At 45.8% G+C, this 21698-nt stretch overlaps 1 protein-coding gene across 1 annotated transcript in view; it reads left to right on the forward strand.

The window, feature by feature from the left end:
• The first annotated feature begins 65 nt into the window (after positions 1-65).
• LOC148512039 (uncharacterized) overlaps positions 66-21698 on the forward strand; it is a 43388-nt gene continuing 21755 nt past the window's right edge. The window contains exons 1-6 of the mRNA XM_088482371.1: positions 66-143; positions 5540-5731; positions 6508-6588; positions 6708-6805; positions 6951-7719; positions 13415-15394. Coding sequence (XP_088338497.1) covers positions 6552-6588; positions 6708-6805; positions 6951-7719; positions 13415-15394 — 2884 coding nt within the window. The 5' untranslated portion in view covers positions 66-143; positions 5540-5731; positions 6508-6551. The remainder of the gene's footprint in view (positions 144-5539; positions 5732-6507; positions 6589-6707; positions 6806-6950; positions 7720-13414; positions 15395-21698) is intronic.

The following is a 21698-nucleotide window of genomic DNA, read 5'->3' on the forward strand; positions in this document are numbered from 1 at the left end:
GCCCCTCACCGAGCGGACCCTGACGTCATCAGTCCCTGCCCTCCACGTGGGCATAGAGAGGGGGGCACAAACATATAGATGCCCAGTCCGCAGAATTGGGCTTGTGGGCTGTGTGTGGGGGCATTGCTGAGGCGCCCCTGCAGGTAAGTGACCGTCATTACACTCTGCAGTGACTGAGGGGGGAGGGAGGAGGTTGTGTCTGGGGAATACAGGGGGCAGCAGCCAGAGGACAGGGTGAAGTTGGAGGGGGCAGGCAAGAGGGAGGGGGTATAATAGATGACGGACATGGGGCGGGTACATGGGGGGTGTTATTCCTCTGTGCTCGATAGCCGGGGGGAGAGGGGGTTTTATTGTACTGAGATGGGTACGGGGTGCCAGTGCTCGGGATCCCGGAGGTCGTTATCCGGACACTGGCATCCAACAGGGTTATAATACTGACACCTGTTGGTCAGTATCCTAACCCTCCCCCTCTCTCTAACCCTCTTCTCCCCCTCTCTCTAACCCTCCCCACCAGGTGCGTAAACCTAACCCCCCCCCTTAGTGCCTAAACCTAATCTCCCCCTTCCCGCACCCTAACCTCCCCCTCTCTCTAACCCTCCCCACCCGGTGCATAAAGCTAACCCCCCCTTAGTGCCTAAACCTCCCCCTTCCTGCACCCTATACCTAACCCTCCCCCTTAGTGCCTAAACCTAAGCTCCCCCTTCCCGCACCCTAAACCTAACCCTCCCCCTTAATGCCTAAACCTAAGCTCCCCCTTCCCGCACCCTAAACCTAACCCTCCCCCTTAATGCCTAAACCTAAGCTCCCCCTTCCCGCACCCTAAACCTAACCCTCCCCCTTAGTGCCTAAACCTAACCTCCCCCTTCCCGCACCCTAAACCTAACCCTCCCCCTTCCTGCACCCTAAACCTCCCCCTTAGTGCCTAAACCTAACCCTCCCCCTTCCTGCACCCTAAACCTAACCCTCCCCCTTAGTGCCTAAACCTAACCCTCCCCCTTCCTGCACCCTAAACCTAACCCTCCCCCTTAGTGCCTAAACCTAACCTCCCCCTTCCCGCACCTTAAACCTAACCTCCCCCTTCCCGCACCTTAAACCTAATTAGTGCCTAAACCTAACCTTCCCCTTAGTGTCTAAAAATAACTCTCCCCCCCAGTGCCTAACCCTAAACCTCCCCCTAACCCCGCTACTTACCTTCCCGATGCCGGGATTCTAACAAGTGCCTGGATTCCGGCGACGGCATTCTTGCCGCTGGTATCCCTTTTGTCAGAATATTGAACACATCCCTTTGCACCAACTGGATTAAATTTGTCACTGTTAAGGGGTAAGGATATCCATTGCCTCTCTCACCGAGCCCTTCTGATCCTGTTGTCCCCACCTCCTTGAATATTGTATCATGAAACGTCGAGGGCCTAAATACCACCCATCAAGTGCAATACATTTCTTGCTCACCTTAAGAGTTTGTGGGTTTACAATGAAGGGACGTATTGGAAGAAGGGTGATGACTCCTTTCTATGAAGCTATGGGATGTGGGATTGTGTCTAGGACCCCTTTTATTACAAAATCTAGGGGTTTTGCCTTCTTGACAACTAAGCACTTACTCTATTTTGCAGATGGCCTTAAGCTGGCTATACACTGAATGATGTGCACCCAGCTGATGTCGTAAGCGGCGGACCCGGCATCGGCAAGTGCATATACAGTTGCCAATCTCGGGAGTGACATCACGATGGCATTCGGTAGCATGGACCCCGCTGATAGGAGCGTGTATTGTCAGAGACATTGAGGGTACACACTGCACGGTTTGTACGATTTGTTGTTCCGATGCATCGGAATCGGCCAAATCGTGCAATAAATCGTCTAGTGTGTACCCACCTTTAGACCCTAATGACCTCTGTGTGGTTTTATTTTCCATTTGCCTCTTCAATTTCATTTTGGGTGGTAACATCATCATTGTTGTTGATAACTGTCTCCTCTAGAGGTCCCTAGTACCACTCCACCCCAGACTGTCTGATCGTGGACCTCTCTCTCATTTAAACTTGTCTCCTGGTCTTACTGAGCCATGGTGACTTTAATTATTCATATTCTTTTCACTCTGTGGCTCACCTTTCTTATTCCCAAAACTGATCATTGTTGATAACCTCATTTTGATATTTCGTTAGGCAAATCCTTCTCTTGATCATGCCCTGTATATCTTCTGTGCTAAAATTAACCTTACTGTGTCCCTTTTCCCAATTTAGGTGTTCTTCTTCTATGTCTGAGAATTTTCTAAAAATTGTGGAAACCTAAATGTGTGATGACAACAATGTGGAATATTGAGACGAACCCATCCTCCTTTGGGAGACCTGTAAAGCGGTCATGAGTGGTGACATTGTCGCCATCCATTGGAAAGTTTTTTTGCGCTACCAGGCCTAGCAACAAATTTATCAATAGAAAAATAAATTCTAGCAGTGGAGGGTAAGGTACTATAGAAACATATAGTTATCCTGCATTTAACTCATTCAGCTGATAGCAGTAGAATGTTTGTTGACTATAACTTGAGTCTTTACACTGGAGACTCTCCAGTCCCTCATGTTCTGGATGACATTTTGGTGTCAGTTAATTTACCTTCCTTGAGCTCTGGCCATTGAGCTTTTCTTGATACAGAGATTACACCTAAGGAAGTGGTCTCTGGTGAGCTGGTTCCAGTTTTTTTGGAACTTCTTTGCCATGTTCTTCAATCTCACCCATCCTTCCTATGGTTCAAATAAGCCAATACAAACCTCATTTTGAAGCTTTATAAGGCTCCCCTATTGATGTCATCCTAGCGCCCTATAACTCTCTCTTGATTCTCTTGCTTGCCAAAATAATGGCCTATCGGGTGCAAACTGTTCTTGTCTAACCATCCGTTGGCCTTCGTCAGGGGCCATCACTCGGTTCTTTGTTTTCTCCAACAACGATCTGTTCTCAGGGGTATTTGTGTTGGTTTGGAAGAGGTGAGGATATCTGCTTTCGCTGATAGTTTAATATATCCAATCCTGAATTTTCCTTAGCTCTTTTAATGTCCAAAATTACAGAACTTGTTGTCCTATCTGGCTTTAGAGTCTATTTTGGACTTCACCCAGCAATCACACCACCGAGATGGGCTTGTACCTTTCCACTAAAGTGGTTGCCAGCTTCCATTCTTTATTTGAGAAAAAGTCTCCCCATAATATATCCAACTATATCACTGTAATATTACCAAATTAAATTCTACAATTGATGCCGTGACACATAGGTGGAAATGTCCCTATATTTCCAATTTTGGCCATCTCCTTAAAATGCTGATTAAATCCATTATCCACTTCTTCTGCCCCGTAAGGATGATACTTGTGTAGACTCTATATTTTGAACATTTCTGTTGGGCAAGAAGAGGTCTCTGCTGATTTTTATGAAATTACAACAACCCAAACACCGGGCTGGGACTAAATTCCCTAAGTGGGTTTATAGCCTAGCGGCGCAGCTACAGGGATTCGATCTCCGATACCTGTGTTTATGCAAGTACTACCTCGGAGCAGGGATTGATCCCGATAATACAGCTTACTGCATTTCTTCATAGTCTCATCCCATTTTGCCAAAAATCCCCTTCTTATGTCAGTATGTAAAACCTGCCACATTTTAAGATGGAGGCACAGGATAAATCCTCAATACTCACCTTATCTTCCCTTATTGAAAATCCCATTTTACCATGATGGCATGGCAGCCTACCTCATTACTGTCACGACCAGGGTTTCCCGGCTTAGGGGACAACGGGTATTACCTGTGAGGGCGCTGTGACGTGGTCCTTCCGGCGGAGGGACTGGTGGCAGGCGTTGGCTGTGCGAGGTGTTCCGCAGGCACTGTGTCATTCTGGCTGGGGTAAGCCTGGTGGTGTTTCCATTCCGTTCTGGTATGGGCGCCGCCATCTTGCTTCTGGTCATGTGACTTAGTTGCTCCAATCCTGGCATGTCACATGCTCTCTCCGACCATTCACGATCCTGCACTGAGTACTTAAGGGAGTTCAGAGCTCCCCATAGTTGCCTGTGCAAAGTGTTTCACAGCGCATGCTGTGAGAGAGTTCCTGTGCTCCTGAGACCTGTCTGTTCCCTGCTCGCCTGTACTCTTGCTGGATCCCAGCTTCCAAGCAGCCTGCATCGCTCTGCCTGCTCCCAGTCTCCTGCTGGAACCACCCTGCACCTTCTATTAACCCTCTCTCTGCCTAAAGACCTGAGTGTGCAGTTAACCCTGTCCCTACACTGCCTCCAGTTACCTAGCTCTCTGCAGCTATCCAGTTGCTACACTGAGCCATCTCAGTACTATTCATCAGTTAATCAACTACTCCTACTATTCAACTACTCCATAACCTCTGTATTTCATCACACCAGAATCAATTTGTAACTTGATATCCTGTCTGCAACCTCGCAGTAACCATTTGGATTACAAATACTTTTTATTATTTCTGTCACTACCTGGACATAACCCACTTGCTTCACTTCAGTTTCAAGTCATCACCTCCCCATCTATATTCTGGACTTTATATTATCAGTATACATGTCTTCAAGTTCACCAAATAAAACACCCACTTTTCATTTTAAGACTGTTCAGGTGTCTGCTCCTGTTACCACCCCAGTTCCACAACAAACTCAGATCCTAACAATTACTTTATGGCAAAGATTGGGTTTGCATCATATAGGTCAATTTTTGAATCTATCCACCAAAATCCCATTTTCATTTCATAATCTATTTGGCAGATACAATTTTTTTAGATTTTTGATTGCAATTTCTTCAAACTAAACATTATAGTCAAGTAGCTTGCTTTCTGTTGTCTCGTGATTGGCATGTGAATATTTTTGAATTCTTTACCATCTAGGTCCTCTCTGGGAACCAAGACAATTTCATCCTATTATGTGTTCCTGAGATACATTTTTGATTATGTCAAGACCTCTAGAGGTTTAGTGAAATGGTTGTATTATTTTCCTATCTCCTAGAATTCTCCTCAAAACCTTGTCGGGGTCGAACACAGAAAAGTGTCCTTCAGACATGGATTTAAAACAAACCTCCACCTATGTCTCTATTTTGTCAGAATTTATATTCTATCCTTAGGTTGGACTGGGCTATGCGTCTTTACAAAAATACTCCAGCAATGTTTTTGATACATAGAAAACTTTCCTATCTATATTCTAGAGCAAATTGTGATTTGTTTCAAAAATACTCTTCGGTATGAGACTGGCTTATAGGGAAGTGATTACCAAACCCCCCCTTCCCCAATCCTTTTATTATTGGTTAACTATGATTTGTGTTTTTGTTAACTGAGGGGTCTTCTTGTGTCTAACCTTTGTTATTCACTTAAGTCTTATTAGACATTGGTTACTTTCTGTTCATTAATATGTCATGTTCTTTTCATATTTGTATTCTAAAGTTTGCTGTATTACTATGTAACCTTCATTTGCTTTTGTGTTCTATGTTCTACACAGTTTTGTGACAGGTTTCAATAAACCAAAGTTTAAAAAGTATTTTAAATATTTATACTTCTACACACAATACACAGGATTGCACAGTAATAAAGAAAGTATCCAGTGGGCGTGTAACTCCTAGAAACTGTCCCTGTGTGTCAGGAGGACTGAGCAGGACCCAGAGCCCCATCACAGTGCCCCCACCTCACTCACTGACACATGAGAGACACAATGACCAGAAGATCCTGGAACTCACCAACACGATTATTCATCTGCTGACTAGAGAGGTGACTGCTGGGAATGGGACATTATACAGTAACACCAGGGGATGTGTCTGGGTGATGACTGGAGAGGTGACTGCTGGGAATGGGACATTATACAGTAACACCAGGGAATGTGTCTGGGTGATGACTGGAGAGGTGACTGCTGGGAATGGGACATTATACAGTAACACCAGGGGATGTGTCTGGGTGATGACTGGAGAGGTGACTGCTGGGAATGTAACATTATACAGTAACACCAGGGGATGTGTCTGGGTGATGACTGGAGGGGTGACTGCTGGGAATGGGACATTATACAGTAACACCAGGGGATGTGTCTGGGTGATGACTGGAGAGGTGTCTGCTGGGAAGGGGACATTATACAGTAACACCAGGGGATGTGTCCGGGTGATGACTGGAGGGGTGACTGCTGGGAATGGGACATATACAGTAACACCGGGGAATGTGTCCGGGTGATGACTGGAGAGGTGACTGCTGGGAAGGGGACATTATACAGTAACACCAGGGGATGTGTCTGGGTGATCACTGGAGAGGTAACTGCTGGGAATGGAACATTATACAGTAACACCAGGGGATGTGTCTGGGTGATGACTGGAGAGGTGACTGCTGGGAATGGGACATTATACAGTAACACCAGGGGATGTGTCCGGGTGATGACTGGAGAGGTAACTGCTGGGAATGGGACATTATACAGTAACACCAGGGGATGTGTCTGGGTGATTGTATGTGTGTGGCAGATTCCTATAAGGTGTCAGGATGTCACTGTCTATGTCTCCATGCAGGAGGGGGAGTATATATTGAGGATCACAAGGGTCTGTACAAGGACATGATAATGGAGACTCACCGGCCCCTCACATCACTGGGTAAGAGGAGACTGTCATTTATTGTACAGGGGAGAGCAGGTATGGGGTCCCCCTATATACACACATCACCTGATAATCACATATATACAATGTACTCAGTCACTGTGTGTCTCCTACAGATGGTCCCAGTAACAGAAATACCCCAGAGAGATGTCCCCGTCCTCTTTATTCCCAGGATTGTACAGAGGAGAATCACAGGATCCTACAGGAGGATCAGGTAGATGGGATTTAGGGTATCGCCAATATACCAATGTGACTGTCACCATATGAGCTATAGAGAAGCTGTATGTGTCTTATTCACCGGTATGCTACTGTTTAATTTTAATTTAAGTATTATTTTATCTGAATTGTGGGTCATTTAGGGAGAATATATGACTGATATTAAGGCAGAAGATACAGATGGAGAAGAAGAGACATACGTGGCTGATATGGATTTAGAAGATATAAAGGGGGAAGAAGAGACGTATGTGACTGATATGAAGGCAGAAGATATAGAGGGAGAAGAAGGGACGTATGTGACTGATATAGAGGGAGAAGAAGAGACGTATGTGACTGATATAAAGGCAGAAGCTAGAGAGGGAGAAGAAGAGACGTATGTGACTGATATGAAGGCAGAAGATATAGAGGGAGGAGAAGAGATGTATGTGACTGATATGAAGGCAGAAGATATAGAGGGAGAAGAAGAGACGTATGTGACTGATATGAAGGCAGAAGATATAGAGGGAGAAGAAGAGACGTATGTGACTGATATAAAGGCAGAAGCTAGAGAGGGAGAAGAAGAGACGTATGTGACTGATATGAAGGCAGAAGATATAGAGGGAGGAGAAGAGACGTATGTGACTGATATGAAGGCAGAAGATATAGAGGGAGAAGAAGAGACGTATGTGACTGATATAAAGGCAGAAGATATAGAGGGAGAAGAAGAGACGTATGTGACTGATATGAAGGCAGAAGTTATAGAGGGAGAAGAAGAGACGTATGTGACTGATATAAAGGCAGAAGCTAGAGAGGGAGAAGAAGAGACTTATGTGACTGATATGAAGGCAGAAGATATAGAGGAAGAAGAAGAGACGTATGTGAGGAGTGATCAGCAGTGTAAGGAGGAGGAAATCCCTACAGATATCAGCACAGGTGAGTAATAAACACTTACTACCTCTGTCCTGTTTTTCTTTTCTTCTAGCCACTCAGTGATTGTCTCTACTGAAGTTTCCATATAACTTAGTAGCTGCCTTTACTTCTTGAGGGACTTCTAGCATTTGCGTTACAGTTTGATTTAGCAAATTGTTAATCCCGTGCTGGAATTTAGGTTGGCACTTCTTGGGATGATCAAATTCCAGCATCCAAATCAGTTATTTCTCCTTCATTCACTAGGAGACACTGTAGCATAGACAATGGGGTATAGACAGTGGTAGAGTAGAGCCTGGCACTTTAATTCAGAAATGTTACTGGCTCCTCCCCCTCTGTACCCCATCAGCCCCAGTTTAGAAATTGTGCTTGAGAGAGCCGGGCCACAGTGGGGCTCTCTCCAGCCTATTAGTATTTTAATTTTATTTCCCTAATCCTTTTTCCTGTGAGGACAGGCAGACTGCGGCTATCTGCCTGCTATGTGGGAGTCGCCCGGAAAGGACCACCACGTTTAGCGCAGCCAGTGTCCGGTGCCCTAAGGGGGGGGGGGGCTTCCTGAGACACCTGTCTCTGTGAGGCCCGCCACAGCTGGAAACGGCTTGTGTCTGGGTTCCTCACGCGCCCCCTGAGCCCAGCATCCCGGCCACAACAGTGCTGTAAGTATACCACCGCTCCAGAGTAGCAGGAGCAGTGGAGAAAGACTGGGCTCAGTGACAGCGTGCCTCCACGCGGCTGTCACAGTTATATACTCCCTCCTTCCACATGAAGTGGCTGAAGGAGAGGAGACTTATTACAGCCAGTAGTGGCTTTTTCTGCTGGAATTTTATGGCTGCAGCGGCTGTCACTATTGCTAATCCTCACAGCACAACTCGCCCATTTCCCCTTCCGCACCCTCCCCCCACTATTAGCGCTCACAGGGGGTTCTCCGTGTAAGACACCATGGTAGCCGTTTTAACGGGGGACTTATTTACACAGCGGGGTCACATCATAGGCGCCATTTTCTAGTGCCTGCTCTCCAGGCATTATACTAACTATAAGCCAGCGCTAGCGGTAAAGGGGGGTGGGGCTGTGGCTGTGGCGCAGTTCTCCCAGATCTACCCTGCTCGGGTACGGGAGCTCCCTATTCATGCTTGCTTCCCTGTTGCCTATTGGCACAGTTTCAGTCTTGTGCGGACCGCCAGCCCAGCGGAAACAACTAATGTAAACTTCTTACACCGGACATAGTAACTGCCTTGGCGCTACCTTTCCGGCTGTATATACCCTACAGGTTAGGCATGTACTTAAAAGCCACATTCGAAAATGGCGCTGGGGCGGAGCTTAACGGGGCGATGTGTCTCCTGCTCGTATGAGGGTTTTTTCATCATGTGCATAATGCATAGCTCAGCACTGTATTGTTCCTTCATGCTGGCGCTCTCCCTTGCACCTACAAACATTAGCAATAGGTAGAGTCCCTGTCTAATAGCGCTGGCCTCATAGTGTGTTGGATTAGCTAAGCCCAACTTGTTTGCTATTGGCATACTGGCGCTATAGTTTACACCTATGACGTGTGTCCGATGTTCCAGAGGCAGTAAGATTCAGCTGAAGGCTATTCATGCCTCTCAGCATGACCATAAGCGAACACAGTCTGGCATGGTGGCACGTGCCTTAGTGCTGCATCTGGGGCGCCTCCAAAGCAGGTTCAGATGCTGCCCCCTGCGCAGTCGCATGCAAAAAAATGACAGCCGTCCACACGCGGCACATGAGCAGTCCTCCTGTGTGGAGGCAAGCCACGTGTGTGTATATAATATTTGTCTACCTTTTTATATGTGTGTATATGGGTATGATGAACTGGGTTACAATAACCCCATTACCTAAAGCTCTGTTTTAGAAAACATCCCCTATTATAGTATAGTGGGTCTATGGCTTATGGTCTAGTGCACATGTTCTAATTTAAGGTATAAAAGTCACTTATGACTAAACCCGTTTTGGACTCTCTCCCCCTAGGGTGGGGATAGCCATTCTCCTTTCCTCTAGTGATATTATTTTTGTTTATAATGTATGTCTGTGTATATGTGTTTGTGTTTATATACTGTTGGCCCTTTTCTGGGTTATAGTCTGTCACTCTATCCCTTCCTTTAGATGATGTGATATGACTACAGGGTTATTATTTACTATCCCTCCTTTGGTTGGGATCACAAATATCTATGCTCACAGACTGGGGTTTGTATCCCAGTGGTAAGAAGATATATATATTTTAGGTGCATGGACTGTTGTTTCAGCGGCTACCGTTACAAGCCCAGAGGCCCCTCTCTCTGTAAGTGTCAGGTCTGGTTGAAGTATATTGTCAGGCATTAGATACACTAGGTAAGTAGGTTCTGCTGTCCCCTTATAATGTGGGTTTTCAGAATCCTTGTTTTGTATTCTCCTTATCTACTGATCAGTGGTCACTCGTTCGAGGTAGAGGGATAGATCTGGGCATTTCTCTTAGCACATAGCTTGGTTAGGAAGACCGATTTGCGTGTGTATATGTATTTTTTTCTGTATATACACCTGCTCAGGGGAGCACTCTCAGGACTCTCCCCTGACCCAGTTCCCTGTCTTGGTGTGCTAGTGTATGTGCTATGGTGATTCTAGGAGTCAAACAGTGCAGTCCTGGGGTGTAGTTAATAGACCGACGGACTCAATGTTGCCGGTCTATATCCCGACACGAGGAGCCCGGCAAGGGCAGAAGATAGGCATCGAAATACTGACGCCTATCTTCATCCCGATGCCGAAGGATGTTGGACCGATGGAAGTAAGTCCGGCCATCCATAGCACTTAGCCAAAGGAGGGGGGTAGGTTTAGGCAAACCCGGGGAGGACTTAGGGTTAGGCACCCCCTCAGGGAGGGTTAGGCTAGGGCAAGGGGGGGTTAGGGTTAGTCATCTACGGGGGGGAGCTTAGGGTTAGGCACCCCTAAAGGAGGGTTAGAGTTAGGGGGTAAAGAGGGGAGGGTTAGGTTACTTACCGCCGCTGTCTGGATTTCCTCCACTCGGGCTGACGCTGTAGGGATTTGAACCGGCGGCTATATAGGCGCCGGCATTTCAGTCCCATTCCTCGGTCCTTTTGTTTGACCATACATGACTCCACTAACAATTCTACACCGGATGCATCTTCTACAACAGCTTCAGTCTGAAGGCCAAGATGTAGAACACCGGGTCTCCGACAACAAACGGAACTTATTGGTACTCCCTTCCCGGAATAATACGATTGTCTGTTATACACTGGTGTTTTATATTCCTTGGTCAGTATTCCAGTGATCATGTTATTAATAGGTGTGACACCTTGTTAAAGGGCTGTGCTGCAGTCCCTGGTTCCGGTACCAGGCTTGAGGGGGGATCATATCCTAATATCTTGTTTTTCTTTTATAGTGTTCCCCCATATCGGCGGGACTTCTTCTCGGTCAAGGATCTATACACACATATATATATATATATATATATATATATATATATATATATACACACTCTAAACTTCTCTTCCCAGTAGAAGAGCTACAGTTCTCGCTTTGGTTCTTTTGGACTTTTCCCGACTCGTTTATTAGACTGGAATAGAGGGAAACAGAATCCATTGGGGTTTCTGCGGCAGTCTAGACTGCTGCACGGGAGGATGTAGTTATTTTTGCTGTGCTGTATCTGTTCCTCACGTCACCAATGGACATGTCTTCCTTTACGTAATCTTGTCTCACAGTCCACCCTTGATTACCTCTTGAGACAGGTACCGTTTATTCTCTGGTCACGGGTGACCCAGGTTGGTGTATTCACAATGGGTCCATGTCCCTTCTACACACAGATTCTCTGTCTAATCTATTGCAACTTACGAATGTCCTCCTGAAGTTCTAGCTTCTCTGATCAAGGTGTTTTTATATTCGATAGTTCTTGCAGAGGGCCCATGGCAGTTGCCTAGTGGCTAGCAGTTAGGCACTCATGAACTCAAGCTCCATTTCATTAGCAGAGCTTGTTTCACCTCCTGAGTATTTTAGGGGTCATTCAAGGTCCTCGCACTACCGGTGTGACTGTTGCTGTCATTATTCTGAAGTGTTACGGTATCCCAGTTTGCCGTTTCCCTACTATGCGACTGCACTCTTCCATCTCGATGAAAGCCTTATGTCACTTAATGACACCCCCTTCCCTGCTGCTCAGATCTTGTTGTTCTTGCAGGCAATGTGGACGCTGGTCTTCGCCTAGGCTTGCTGTAAGGGACAGGTAATTGTGTTTATTCCAGCGTTTTCGGCGTCAATTGGTCTGCTATGTGTGCCTATGCAAGGGGTTCTTTTTTTTCTGTAGACTCCGGACTCCCTTGGTGCCGCTTCAGCCTCCTGCCCTGTGGGCTCTCAACCTGTTTGTGACTTTTTACACTCCAACCCTTCCGCTGGTTGGAGCCTCTAATCTAGATAGACCTTCAAAGCGGTTCTGGTCACCTGCTCTGTAGTTGGCTCTTGTCTTGTATACTCTGGTTTCTCTTAGGTCAAATACATCCTTCGCCTTGTTTGAATTTTCGTGGGTGGAACTGCTGTGAGAATATATAACTGTATGGTGTCCGGCAGTTGCTGGCCTTCTATTGTCGGTTGTGGTGCCATATTCTCTGTCTTGACTTGGTTTTCTGGGGCAGCTCTTCAGATCTGGTCAGGTTATCTCGAGTTGTTCTTGCTTTATTCCCCTCTACCACAGTTCCTTGTTGGAGATATCTGCTGCCTTGTGTCAGGGCCAGTGTTCAGGTCAAAAATTACGATACTCTATGCAGTTCTTGTCCACTTGGTGTCGACTTCCCCCTCGTTCCATTCTGCTCATTTTGGGCATGAGTGGGACTCTCTAAGGTGTCATGTAAGGAGTTCTGATCCATCCTTTGCTACCCGAAACTTGGTTTTCAGCGCTTGCTAAACTTTCATTTTACCGTCGGTGTTGATGGTCACTGCTTTGGGTTGGTCTCTAGGTTGGCAGTTTCTCAGCACTTCCCTTGTCAGCTTTAGGACATCCTCTATCTGTACTCCAGTGTCCCCTAGTGGATGAAGGAGAAAACAGGATTTTGGTACTTACCGGTAAATCTCTTTCTCTGATTCCACAGGGGACACTGGACGCCCTCCCAGTGCTTCTCACCTGCCTTTATTTTTAGTTGTCTTCTAGTTGTCTCGCGGTTGTCCGCATTCTGTGGTTGTGTGACTGCAGTGGGTTATTCTGTGCCCCTTCAGCCAGTTTTGTTCCAGTCTGTGGAGTTCTCCTTCTCTTCCTCTTTTGTCCTCCATTTTCTCCCAGGCTCAGTTTCTTAACTGGGGCTGATGGGGCAGAGAGGGGGAGGAGCCAGCCACACTTCTGCATTATTTAAAGTGCCAGGCTCTACTCTACCACCATCTATACTCCAGTGTCCCCTGTGGAATCGGAGAAAGGGATTTACCAGTAAGTACCAAAATTCTATTTTTGTATACAAACTACACCTTGTTCTTCCACATGAGGGTGGCTTCAAATAATCTACTTAATGTACTCTCCCATTCTATGGGTCATCATTTTTTTTCTGTAGACTAGTGACTCTTTTGTGACATCATCATACAAGGTAATCCCCACCCCTCCCCCTTTGTTCTCCTTCAGTGTACGATTTGAGGTATAAATCTTCCTTGTCCTTAGTACTGAAGGGATTAAACAACCAGACCTCTTGTACTCACTAATAGTAAATGGTGTTATTTCCAACAGATGGATGTACAAGTAGGGATCCTACGGAGGGAAGTCTCGCTTTGTCTGCAGTTTTTAAAATAGAAGATGTCACCCAAGATTCTTCAGGAGAAAACCCCATTACCAGAAATATACATCCATTAGTTTTCAGTGCAGATAAATCACTTGTGCCCTCTAATCATGAGGAATGTTCTCCTGATAAATCTGTTATTGCTACAGATAGTACAACTGATACAGGTGATACGGTGTTTTCACGTTTTGAACGTGGTAATAGTAAGTCCGCTTCAGTAATTCATCAAAGTCACGCAGGTAAAAAAAAAATGTCATGCTCTGTGTGTGGGAAATTTTTAAGGAGCAAATCAGATCTTGTTAGACATGAGAGTAGTCACACAGGTGAGAGGCCATTTCCATGTTCTGAGTGTGGGAAATGTTTCACACAAAAATCCCATCTTTATAGACATCGAAGTTGTCACACAGGAGCTAAATCATTTTCGTGTTCTGAGTGTGGGAAATATTTTATACAGGAATCAGATCTTGTTACACATCAGAGACGTCACACAGATGAGAAACCATTTCCATGTTCTCAATGTGATAAATGTTTCACATACAATTATAAGCTTATTAGACATCAGAGAAGTCACACAGGGGAGAAACCATTTCCATGCTCTGAGTGTGGGAAACGTTTTACACAGAAATCACATCTTGTTAGACATCAGAGATGTCACACACATGACAAACTATTTCCATGTTCTGAGTGTGGTAAATGTTTCACATACAATTATAAGCTTATTAGACATCAGAGATGTCACACTGGTGAGAAACAATTTCCATGTTCTGAATGTGGGAAATGTTTTAATAGGAATAACAGTCTACTTAGACATAGGAGAAAGCACACAGGTGAGAAAGCATTTTCATGTTCTGAGTGTGGGAAATGTTTTACACGCAAAGATGGACTTGTTGACCATCAGAAAATTCACACAGGTGAGAAACAATTTCCATGTTCTGAATGTGGGAAATGTCTTAATACGAATAAAAGTCTACTTAGGCATAGGAGAAAGCACACAGATGAGAAAGCATTTTCATGTTCTGAGTGTGGGAAATGTTTTACACGCAAAGATGGACTTGTTGACCATCAGAAAACGCACACTGGTGAGAAACCATTTACTTGTTCTGAGTGTGGGAGAAGTTTTATAAATAATACAGGTCTTGTTAGACATCTGAGAACTCACACAGGTGAAAAGCCATTTTCATGTTCTGAGTGTGGGAAATGTTATACACGTAAACAAGAACTTGTTACACATCAGAGACGCCACACAGGTGAGAAACCATTTCCATGTGCTGAGTGTGGGAAACGTTTCACACTTAAACCGGAACTTGTTATACATTATAGAGATCACACTGGTGAGAAACCATTTACTTGTCCTGAGTGTGGGAAATTTTTCATAAGGAAATCAAATCTTGTAGAACACCAGAAAAGTCACACAGGTGAGAAACCATTTCCATGCTCTGAGTGTGGGAAATGTTTTACACGTAAACCAGAACTTGTTAAACATCAGAGACATCACACAGGTGAGAAACCATTTCCATGTTCTGAGTGTGGGAAATGTTTTACACAGAAATCAGCTCTTGTTACACATCAACGATTTCACACAGGTGAGAGACAGTTTCAATGTTGTGAGTGTGGGAAATGTTTCTTAATGAAAACAGCTCTTGTTATACATCAGAGAAGTCACACAGGTGAGAAACCGTTTACATGCTCTGTGTGTGGGAATGTGTTTACACATAAATCAAGTCTTGATAAACATCAGAGACGTCACACAGGTGAGAGACCATTTCCATGCTCTGAGTGGGGGAAATGTTTTACAGATAAAGCACATCTGGTTGAACATCAGAGAACTCACACAGGCGATAAACTGTTTGCATGTTCTGAGTGTGGTGAGTGTTTTACTAAGAAATTACTTAAACATCGGAGAATGCATGCTGGGGAAAATAAATCTCTGAGCTTATAGACACGAGATAAGGCTACAGTAATACTTGAAATATAATTGATATTATTCATCAACATTACAAATGCAAGCATAAACACATTTTCTGAGTATACTCAAAAGTATGTAGACATCTCAAGTTATGGAAGAAAGGTAAAATAATACATACAAATGCTCTCTGTATTGTATGACGGTCACTAGAATTCTCTCTATTATATATCATATACTATGATGCTCTCTGTATTGTATGGCGCTCACTAGTATGATCTCTAATTGTATGGCAATCGCTAGAATTATTTCTATTTCAGTTAGTATGATGCTCTCTGTATTGTATGGGGCTCACTAGAATTCTCAATTAATTACTATGCTCTCTGTACTGTACGACACTCATTAGGATGATCTATTGTATTGCACAGTAGAATTATTTCTATTTTATTTCAGTTACTGTGATGCTCTCTGTATTGTATGGCAGTCACAAGGATGCTCTCATTATTGTGTATCAGTCACCATGATGCTCTGTATAATGGTCACTAGGATGCTTTATTGTTTGGTTTCATTAGGATGCTCTTAATAGCACCAATGTTTCACACACCCCTCCCCCCACACACACAAGATAAGAGGTGGGGGAGTGTTGGCTGCCTTAAATTAGCAATGTTTCTACATTGAATACAGGTCAGATCTGCTAGGTGTTGCCGTTGATCATGGCTTTGATATAACAATTTTTACACATTTTTCAGTGACTATATCAAACCGCGCCTAGAATAGAAAAAGTTCCTTCTCACAATTTGGTAGAAGAGACGTGGACACCCTGTTGTTATGCTCCCAGCGGACAGCTACCAGACCGTCCCTGCGGATCTGCCCTGTGACCTTATACAGATTGTGGTATTATAATGTGAGCATTATACACTACACTGCAATATCTGTTCTAGGTTTTTTTTAATTTGCATTTGATCTTAAACAGAGCCCATGGCCACTTATACTATAATGTGCACATATGATACGGCTGGCCAAAGTTCTGTAATGGCTCATACAGTATATTGTAAAGAATAGGTGTCAGGATTAGTTTAATTCTATTTTGTATCTTTATATCGTAAGTACATTAAACAGCACTACTGTGCATATATATATATATATATATATATATATATATATATATATATATAATCATGTACTGCTGTAATGTGGCCTGTACACAAATAGAGTAATAAAATCCTGTATTTACTAAACAAGTTGTCTTGATTTTCTTAAGATTATTGAATTGGATAAATGCAGATAAAGGAAAGATACAGCTGATGAGAGGATCTTTTTGGTAGGGTATGAAATAGCGGCAGTCGGGATGCCAGCTGTCAGTATACCGACAGCGGCATCCCGATGCTCAGTATCCCGACAGGGGTACGTAAGTAGGCTAACCCTCCCCCTTCTGCCTCTAACCCTGCCCCCTTCTGCCTCTAACCCTCCTCCCTTCTGCCTCTAACCCTCCCTCCTTCTGCCTCTAACCCTCCCTCCTTGCTTGCACCCTAACCCTCCCCACTTAGTACCTAACCCTAACTGCCCTCCAGTGGCTCCAAACAAACCCCCAGGGGTGCCTAACTAATCTCCCAATGCCCGCAGCCTAACCCTAATCCCCCCGTCGCGGCTAACACCTACCCGGCCCTGCTATACTTACGTTTGGGATGCTGGCTGTCGGGATTCCGCCGTCGGTGTCTAAACTGGCGTAGGGATTTAGACGCCTATGTTTAGTCCCAGGTTGGGATTCCACAACCAGGATTTCAACAGCCGGCACCCCATCTACCAGAAAACTATCTACATCCCGACATCCTGTATAGCGCATGGGGGCAGAGTGAGTGGGGGTGGGAGTCCCATGTGTGCGGTTACACTTGGTAATTTATGATTTATTTTCCTATGGTAGCCCATAGGCACCTCATATTGTCATATATAGTGCCAATCTAATGCTGGGTACACACGGGACGATCTGTTCAGCCAACGATATCACTGAATGATCTCCCTTGAAATTCCTGGTGTGCTGGATGAACGATATTGCTCATCCACATACCAACAACCATTCTCCCCTATGGCAAATGCACGATATCGTCCAGATTGGCCTGCATGCATGCCCGATACTGCTATCGTCCAGCGGGAGCGTGCATCGTTGGTCGCTCATTGCATACACACGGAACGATATCGTTATTCATATCGTAACGATATATCGTTCCGTGTGTATGCACCTTAACACGTGCCATTATAACCCAGTCTTAATCATTCCGTCTCTGCCCTTAGTTTGTCTGTTCCAGTTTTGAAATGATGTAATCACGGACATTGGGCCTGATTCAAGGAGCGCAGCTGTGAATTCGCACTTACTCGCTCGATTGTTTTGCACTGTGCATGCGTCCGTGTGCGTGAACTGGCCACTGCGATCGGGTAGCGATTGCAGGGAGCTCGCAGCCTCAACACACATTGACTGGAAGTGATCGTTTGTGGTTGGTGACGGAGGGGGCTGGTCAGCTGAACACAGGCGTGCCAGTGCGTTTGGACACCGTTACAGGGGCATGCATAATTAACCCCCTGCGACGGAAGGTGCGGCCAGAGCTCTAGATGCACACAGGAAGTTTAGAAGTTTGTGAGTGAGGTGAGGTCAACCGCTATTGTGCGTATGGGTCCGATGGCTCTCGATGTTACCGATTCATTATATGTAGCCTCACTGGACCCCTAATAGGGACTGAAGCAATTTGATGGATACCTATGGGGTTCTGGGGTTAATTCACTGATAAGCAACTAAACAGATTAATTATAACCAACATGGAGGCTCATAGACACAGCTACAATGAATACATTAAATAACCATCAGTCATATAAACACAGAGTGGCCAAATGATTAGGACCATAGAGTTAGTACTTTGTTGGACCTTCTTTTGTCCTTACCCACTTAAATAACATTTTTTCCCCAGAAAAAAGGTAAAAAATTTAAGTTTTTGATTTTATAACGTTTTAAATGTATTTTTAAAAATATATTTAAATATTTTATTTAAAAAATATACCAAGGAGGTGTTTTACACCCCCTTGTGTCCTCAGGCCCCCATTGTAAAATCTCCACCCCTAGAGGAAAATAGACCCCAATGGGAAAGATCCCCAGCAGCGTAATTCCCCCCTCCCACCTCTAATGGTAAGAGATCCCAGTGTCAGAGCACCCACCCCCAGTGTCAATGAGCCCCCATGTATTGGTACCCCACCTCCCCATGTGTTACTTTATATGGCTGTGTATATATGTTATCTCCCCAGCCAAATATCCTTCTCGTAGGGCATCACCTACCCCCTACCCCGAAACTGCAAAATTTACACACACACCCCCCTTGTGCCATAGCTTTGCCCCCTCACCTAATTGTAGCACACAGGGGAGACAGATCATCGCACTTTTGTTACGGATTATGCGTCCCAGAGGTGTGATTTCAGGAGTGATGTCATAGACCGTGACATCACTCCCCGGGGGACCAGGAGGAGAATTGCTCTGCACAGAGGTAGAACGGATCTGCTCCGTAACAGACGGGGATGCAGCAGACGACACGGACCTATGAGATGCAGCCGTGTCAGGTAAAACCCAGGTGGCCGCTGTCACCAGGTAAGCGTTTAATGGCTTGAACTCTTTCAAGCCATGTTTTCTACTGTATGTTTCATGGGGAATATTAGCCCAAACGCAATAAGCTACATCTCCATGACTGAAGATCCAGCTGTCATGCTGATGCTTCCATATACTCGCCCTATCGTCTGCATGGTGTGACTGATAGCGTTACCACATCAGGGTCACATGACCCATGCATAAGCATTTGCTGTCTAGCTCCTGTGTTCCTGAGCAAACTGGAGGCGTCTCACCCTGTTTGCAGCAGATAGCAATGATGTACGGAAAGGCTTTCTGCCTCGGTAGCTTATGTGACGTAATGTGCGGTGCACGGTTTGATAAGAGACCATCTTCATTGGTCCCTGAGTCAGATTATCCGAACATGATGCACTGTTTCCCATCTGTGGGACTGACCAAGTCAGCCCACCCTCCGTTCCTAAATGGTTGTCTGCCGCCCTGGAACAATTCACTGTGCAGCCACTATAAAAACCTGCTCAGTGCTCAGATCTTGTGCCAGGGGCTCCTGCTTCAGAAGTAATACTTTCCAAGATAGTTTGCTTCCAGTGCTTGAACTCTGGTACTTGGTCTTTTTGACAGCAGCACATCCATACCCATATTTCCATCGGCTGTGTTTCCAGGCCTCACACCAGCTAAGTACTCTGTTGCTTTCACGGTGAGAACCAACTACACTGGGATGCGACCTGGGTCCTCTCTAAAATCCATATCCTCCAGCGAGGATACCTGTAGTCTAGTGGGGGTCTTAGGCTAACACGCTGAGAGCTCACGCGCTGCGCAGGAGAACGCGATGGCTAATTTATGCTCACCCATGAAAGGGCGTTTAATAGGCCATACACGCCTGCATTTGCCTAACTACCTCCCCCCCCCGTTACCTCCTCCAAGCGCTGACTACCTGTCACTCAACTTGTGAGTGAATCCTTTGTGCGGGTGTAATCGGAAAACAATTGCTGCATGTGCGCAGTGTGGATTTTACGTGTGCGCATTAGCTAAGAGTCGCCCAATCTGCATAAAAATCGGCTTTGCGTCCATCTCTGAATCATGCTCATAGACAGGTTCGATGGTGGATGAATGGTGATGGTAGAACCCATTGGTGGTGCTGCAGGGGCGCAGTAAATGGATGTGTCAGGACTGGCACGTGTCTGTCACACACTAGTGCACATGGGAGGTGCTGGAATTAGCATTTGTATCTAATTACATCCCGGACTACGGCAGGGCAGACGCAACAGCGAGGGGCTTCTAGGTCATGCGCGATGGCCAGTTTGCGCATGATTAACCTGGCGTGGACCATGCCAGTGCCTGGAAGAATGGATGGCGAGAGCCATGCGGTGTTACATACAGAAAGCATGACCTAACCCCTCTTACCAATGCTAAAGGGGTTATGTCTAGTTGATAAATGGGGCCCTATTTACTAAGCCTTGGAGAGAAAGTGGATGAAGATTAACCAATCGGCTCCTGTCATTTTTTCAAATACGTCAGGAGCTGATTGGTTGGTACTTTATCTCCCTCCTAGGCTTAGTACCTAGACCCCTTATTGTTTTCCCCTGCCCAGGGTCCCTTCCACCTCTCACCCCCTCTCCTCTATCCCCCAAGGCCACTGCCTGGGGTTTATTCTGTGTCAGACGCTGCCACGGCTGCATCTTTTCCTGCAGCCACGTCTAATGCTGCGGCCAATATTCTTACTATTATGACCCTTATTAGCAGCGTGTTGCGGTTCCGTCTAAGGTCTATAGGAGGCGCAGTGTCTCCGTCTGAGTATGGGCTTCTGTGTGAGCGGTTTGTGCGTCTTTGGAAGCAGCTGCTTACTGCGTCACGCCTGCGTCTGCTTAGCCACGCTTGTTACCTCCCAGGAACGGTGATATTCAGACTCTGTGTCCATATCTGCGCTGCGTCTCCATGTGGTGACCATCGGGGGGCATGAGCTGTGCGACTCAGACGCATGCGCAGACTTACATCGGCCATCTGCATGCGGCATCGACACTGTGGCTACGTCTGAAACCGGCCCTTGGTGTCATCCTCAACTCCACTCACTCCCCACATTCAGGCCGTCTCTCCATCCAGCTGCTTCCACCTCCTGACCATCACCAGAATCTGGCCCTTCCTTATTCCCAATGTCACTAAAACTGCCATTCATTTCCTGCTTAGACTACTGTAACCTCTCCCTGGCCTCCCTCTTCATGGCCTTCCACTCCCTGGCCTCCCTCTTCATGGCCTTCCTCTCCCTGGCCTCCCTCTTCATGGCCTTCCTCTCCCTGGCCTCCCTCTCCCTGGCTTCTCCTCACTTCAATTCATTCTCAATCACATTTTCATTTCCTGATGAACGTCGTCTGCTTCCTTCCTCTGCAACCTGCTTGACCGGCTCCCAATTAGGGATGACCATCGACGATTCATAATCATTGATGGTTTTTGGCCGATGTTGAATACTTTTACCATTGACGGGGGAGAACCAGATGGTTTCCCTGTATCGATGGCAAGGCATAACCGAATGCGTGCTGGGACACATAGCATAGCTTCGCCCCCAAAGCCCTGTCCCCAGGTTCTGATTGGCCCACGGACCTTTCAGTCAAAGAACGGGATGACCATCGGTTGATGAAACCATCAATGGTCATCCATTGCATAGTTGGTCACCATAGATGGCCACTTAAATCGCCATCGATGGTAACACCGATGCCCGTCCCTACTCCCCATCCCACTT

The sequence above is a fragment of the Taudactylus pleione genome, unplaced genomic scaffold (assembly GCF_031769625.1).
Source record: "Taudactylus pleione unplaced genomic scaffold, aTauple2 ptg000285l, whole genome shotgun sequence".
Taxonomy (NCBI): domain Eukaryota; kingdom Metazoa; phylum Chordata; class Amphibia; order Anura; family Myobatrachidae; genus Taudactylus; species Taudactylus pleione.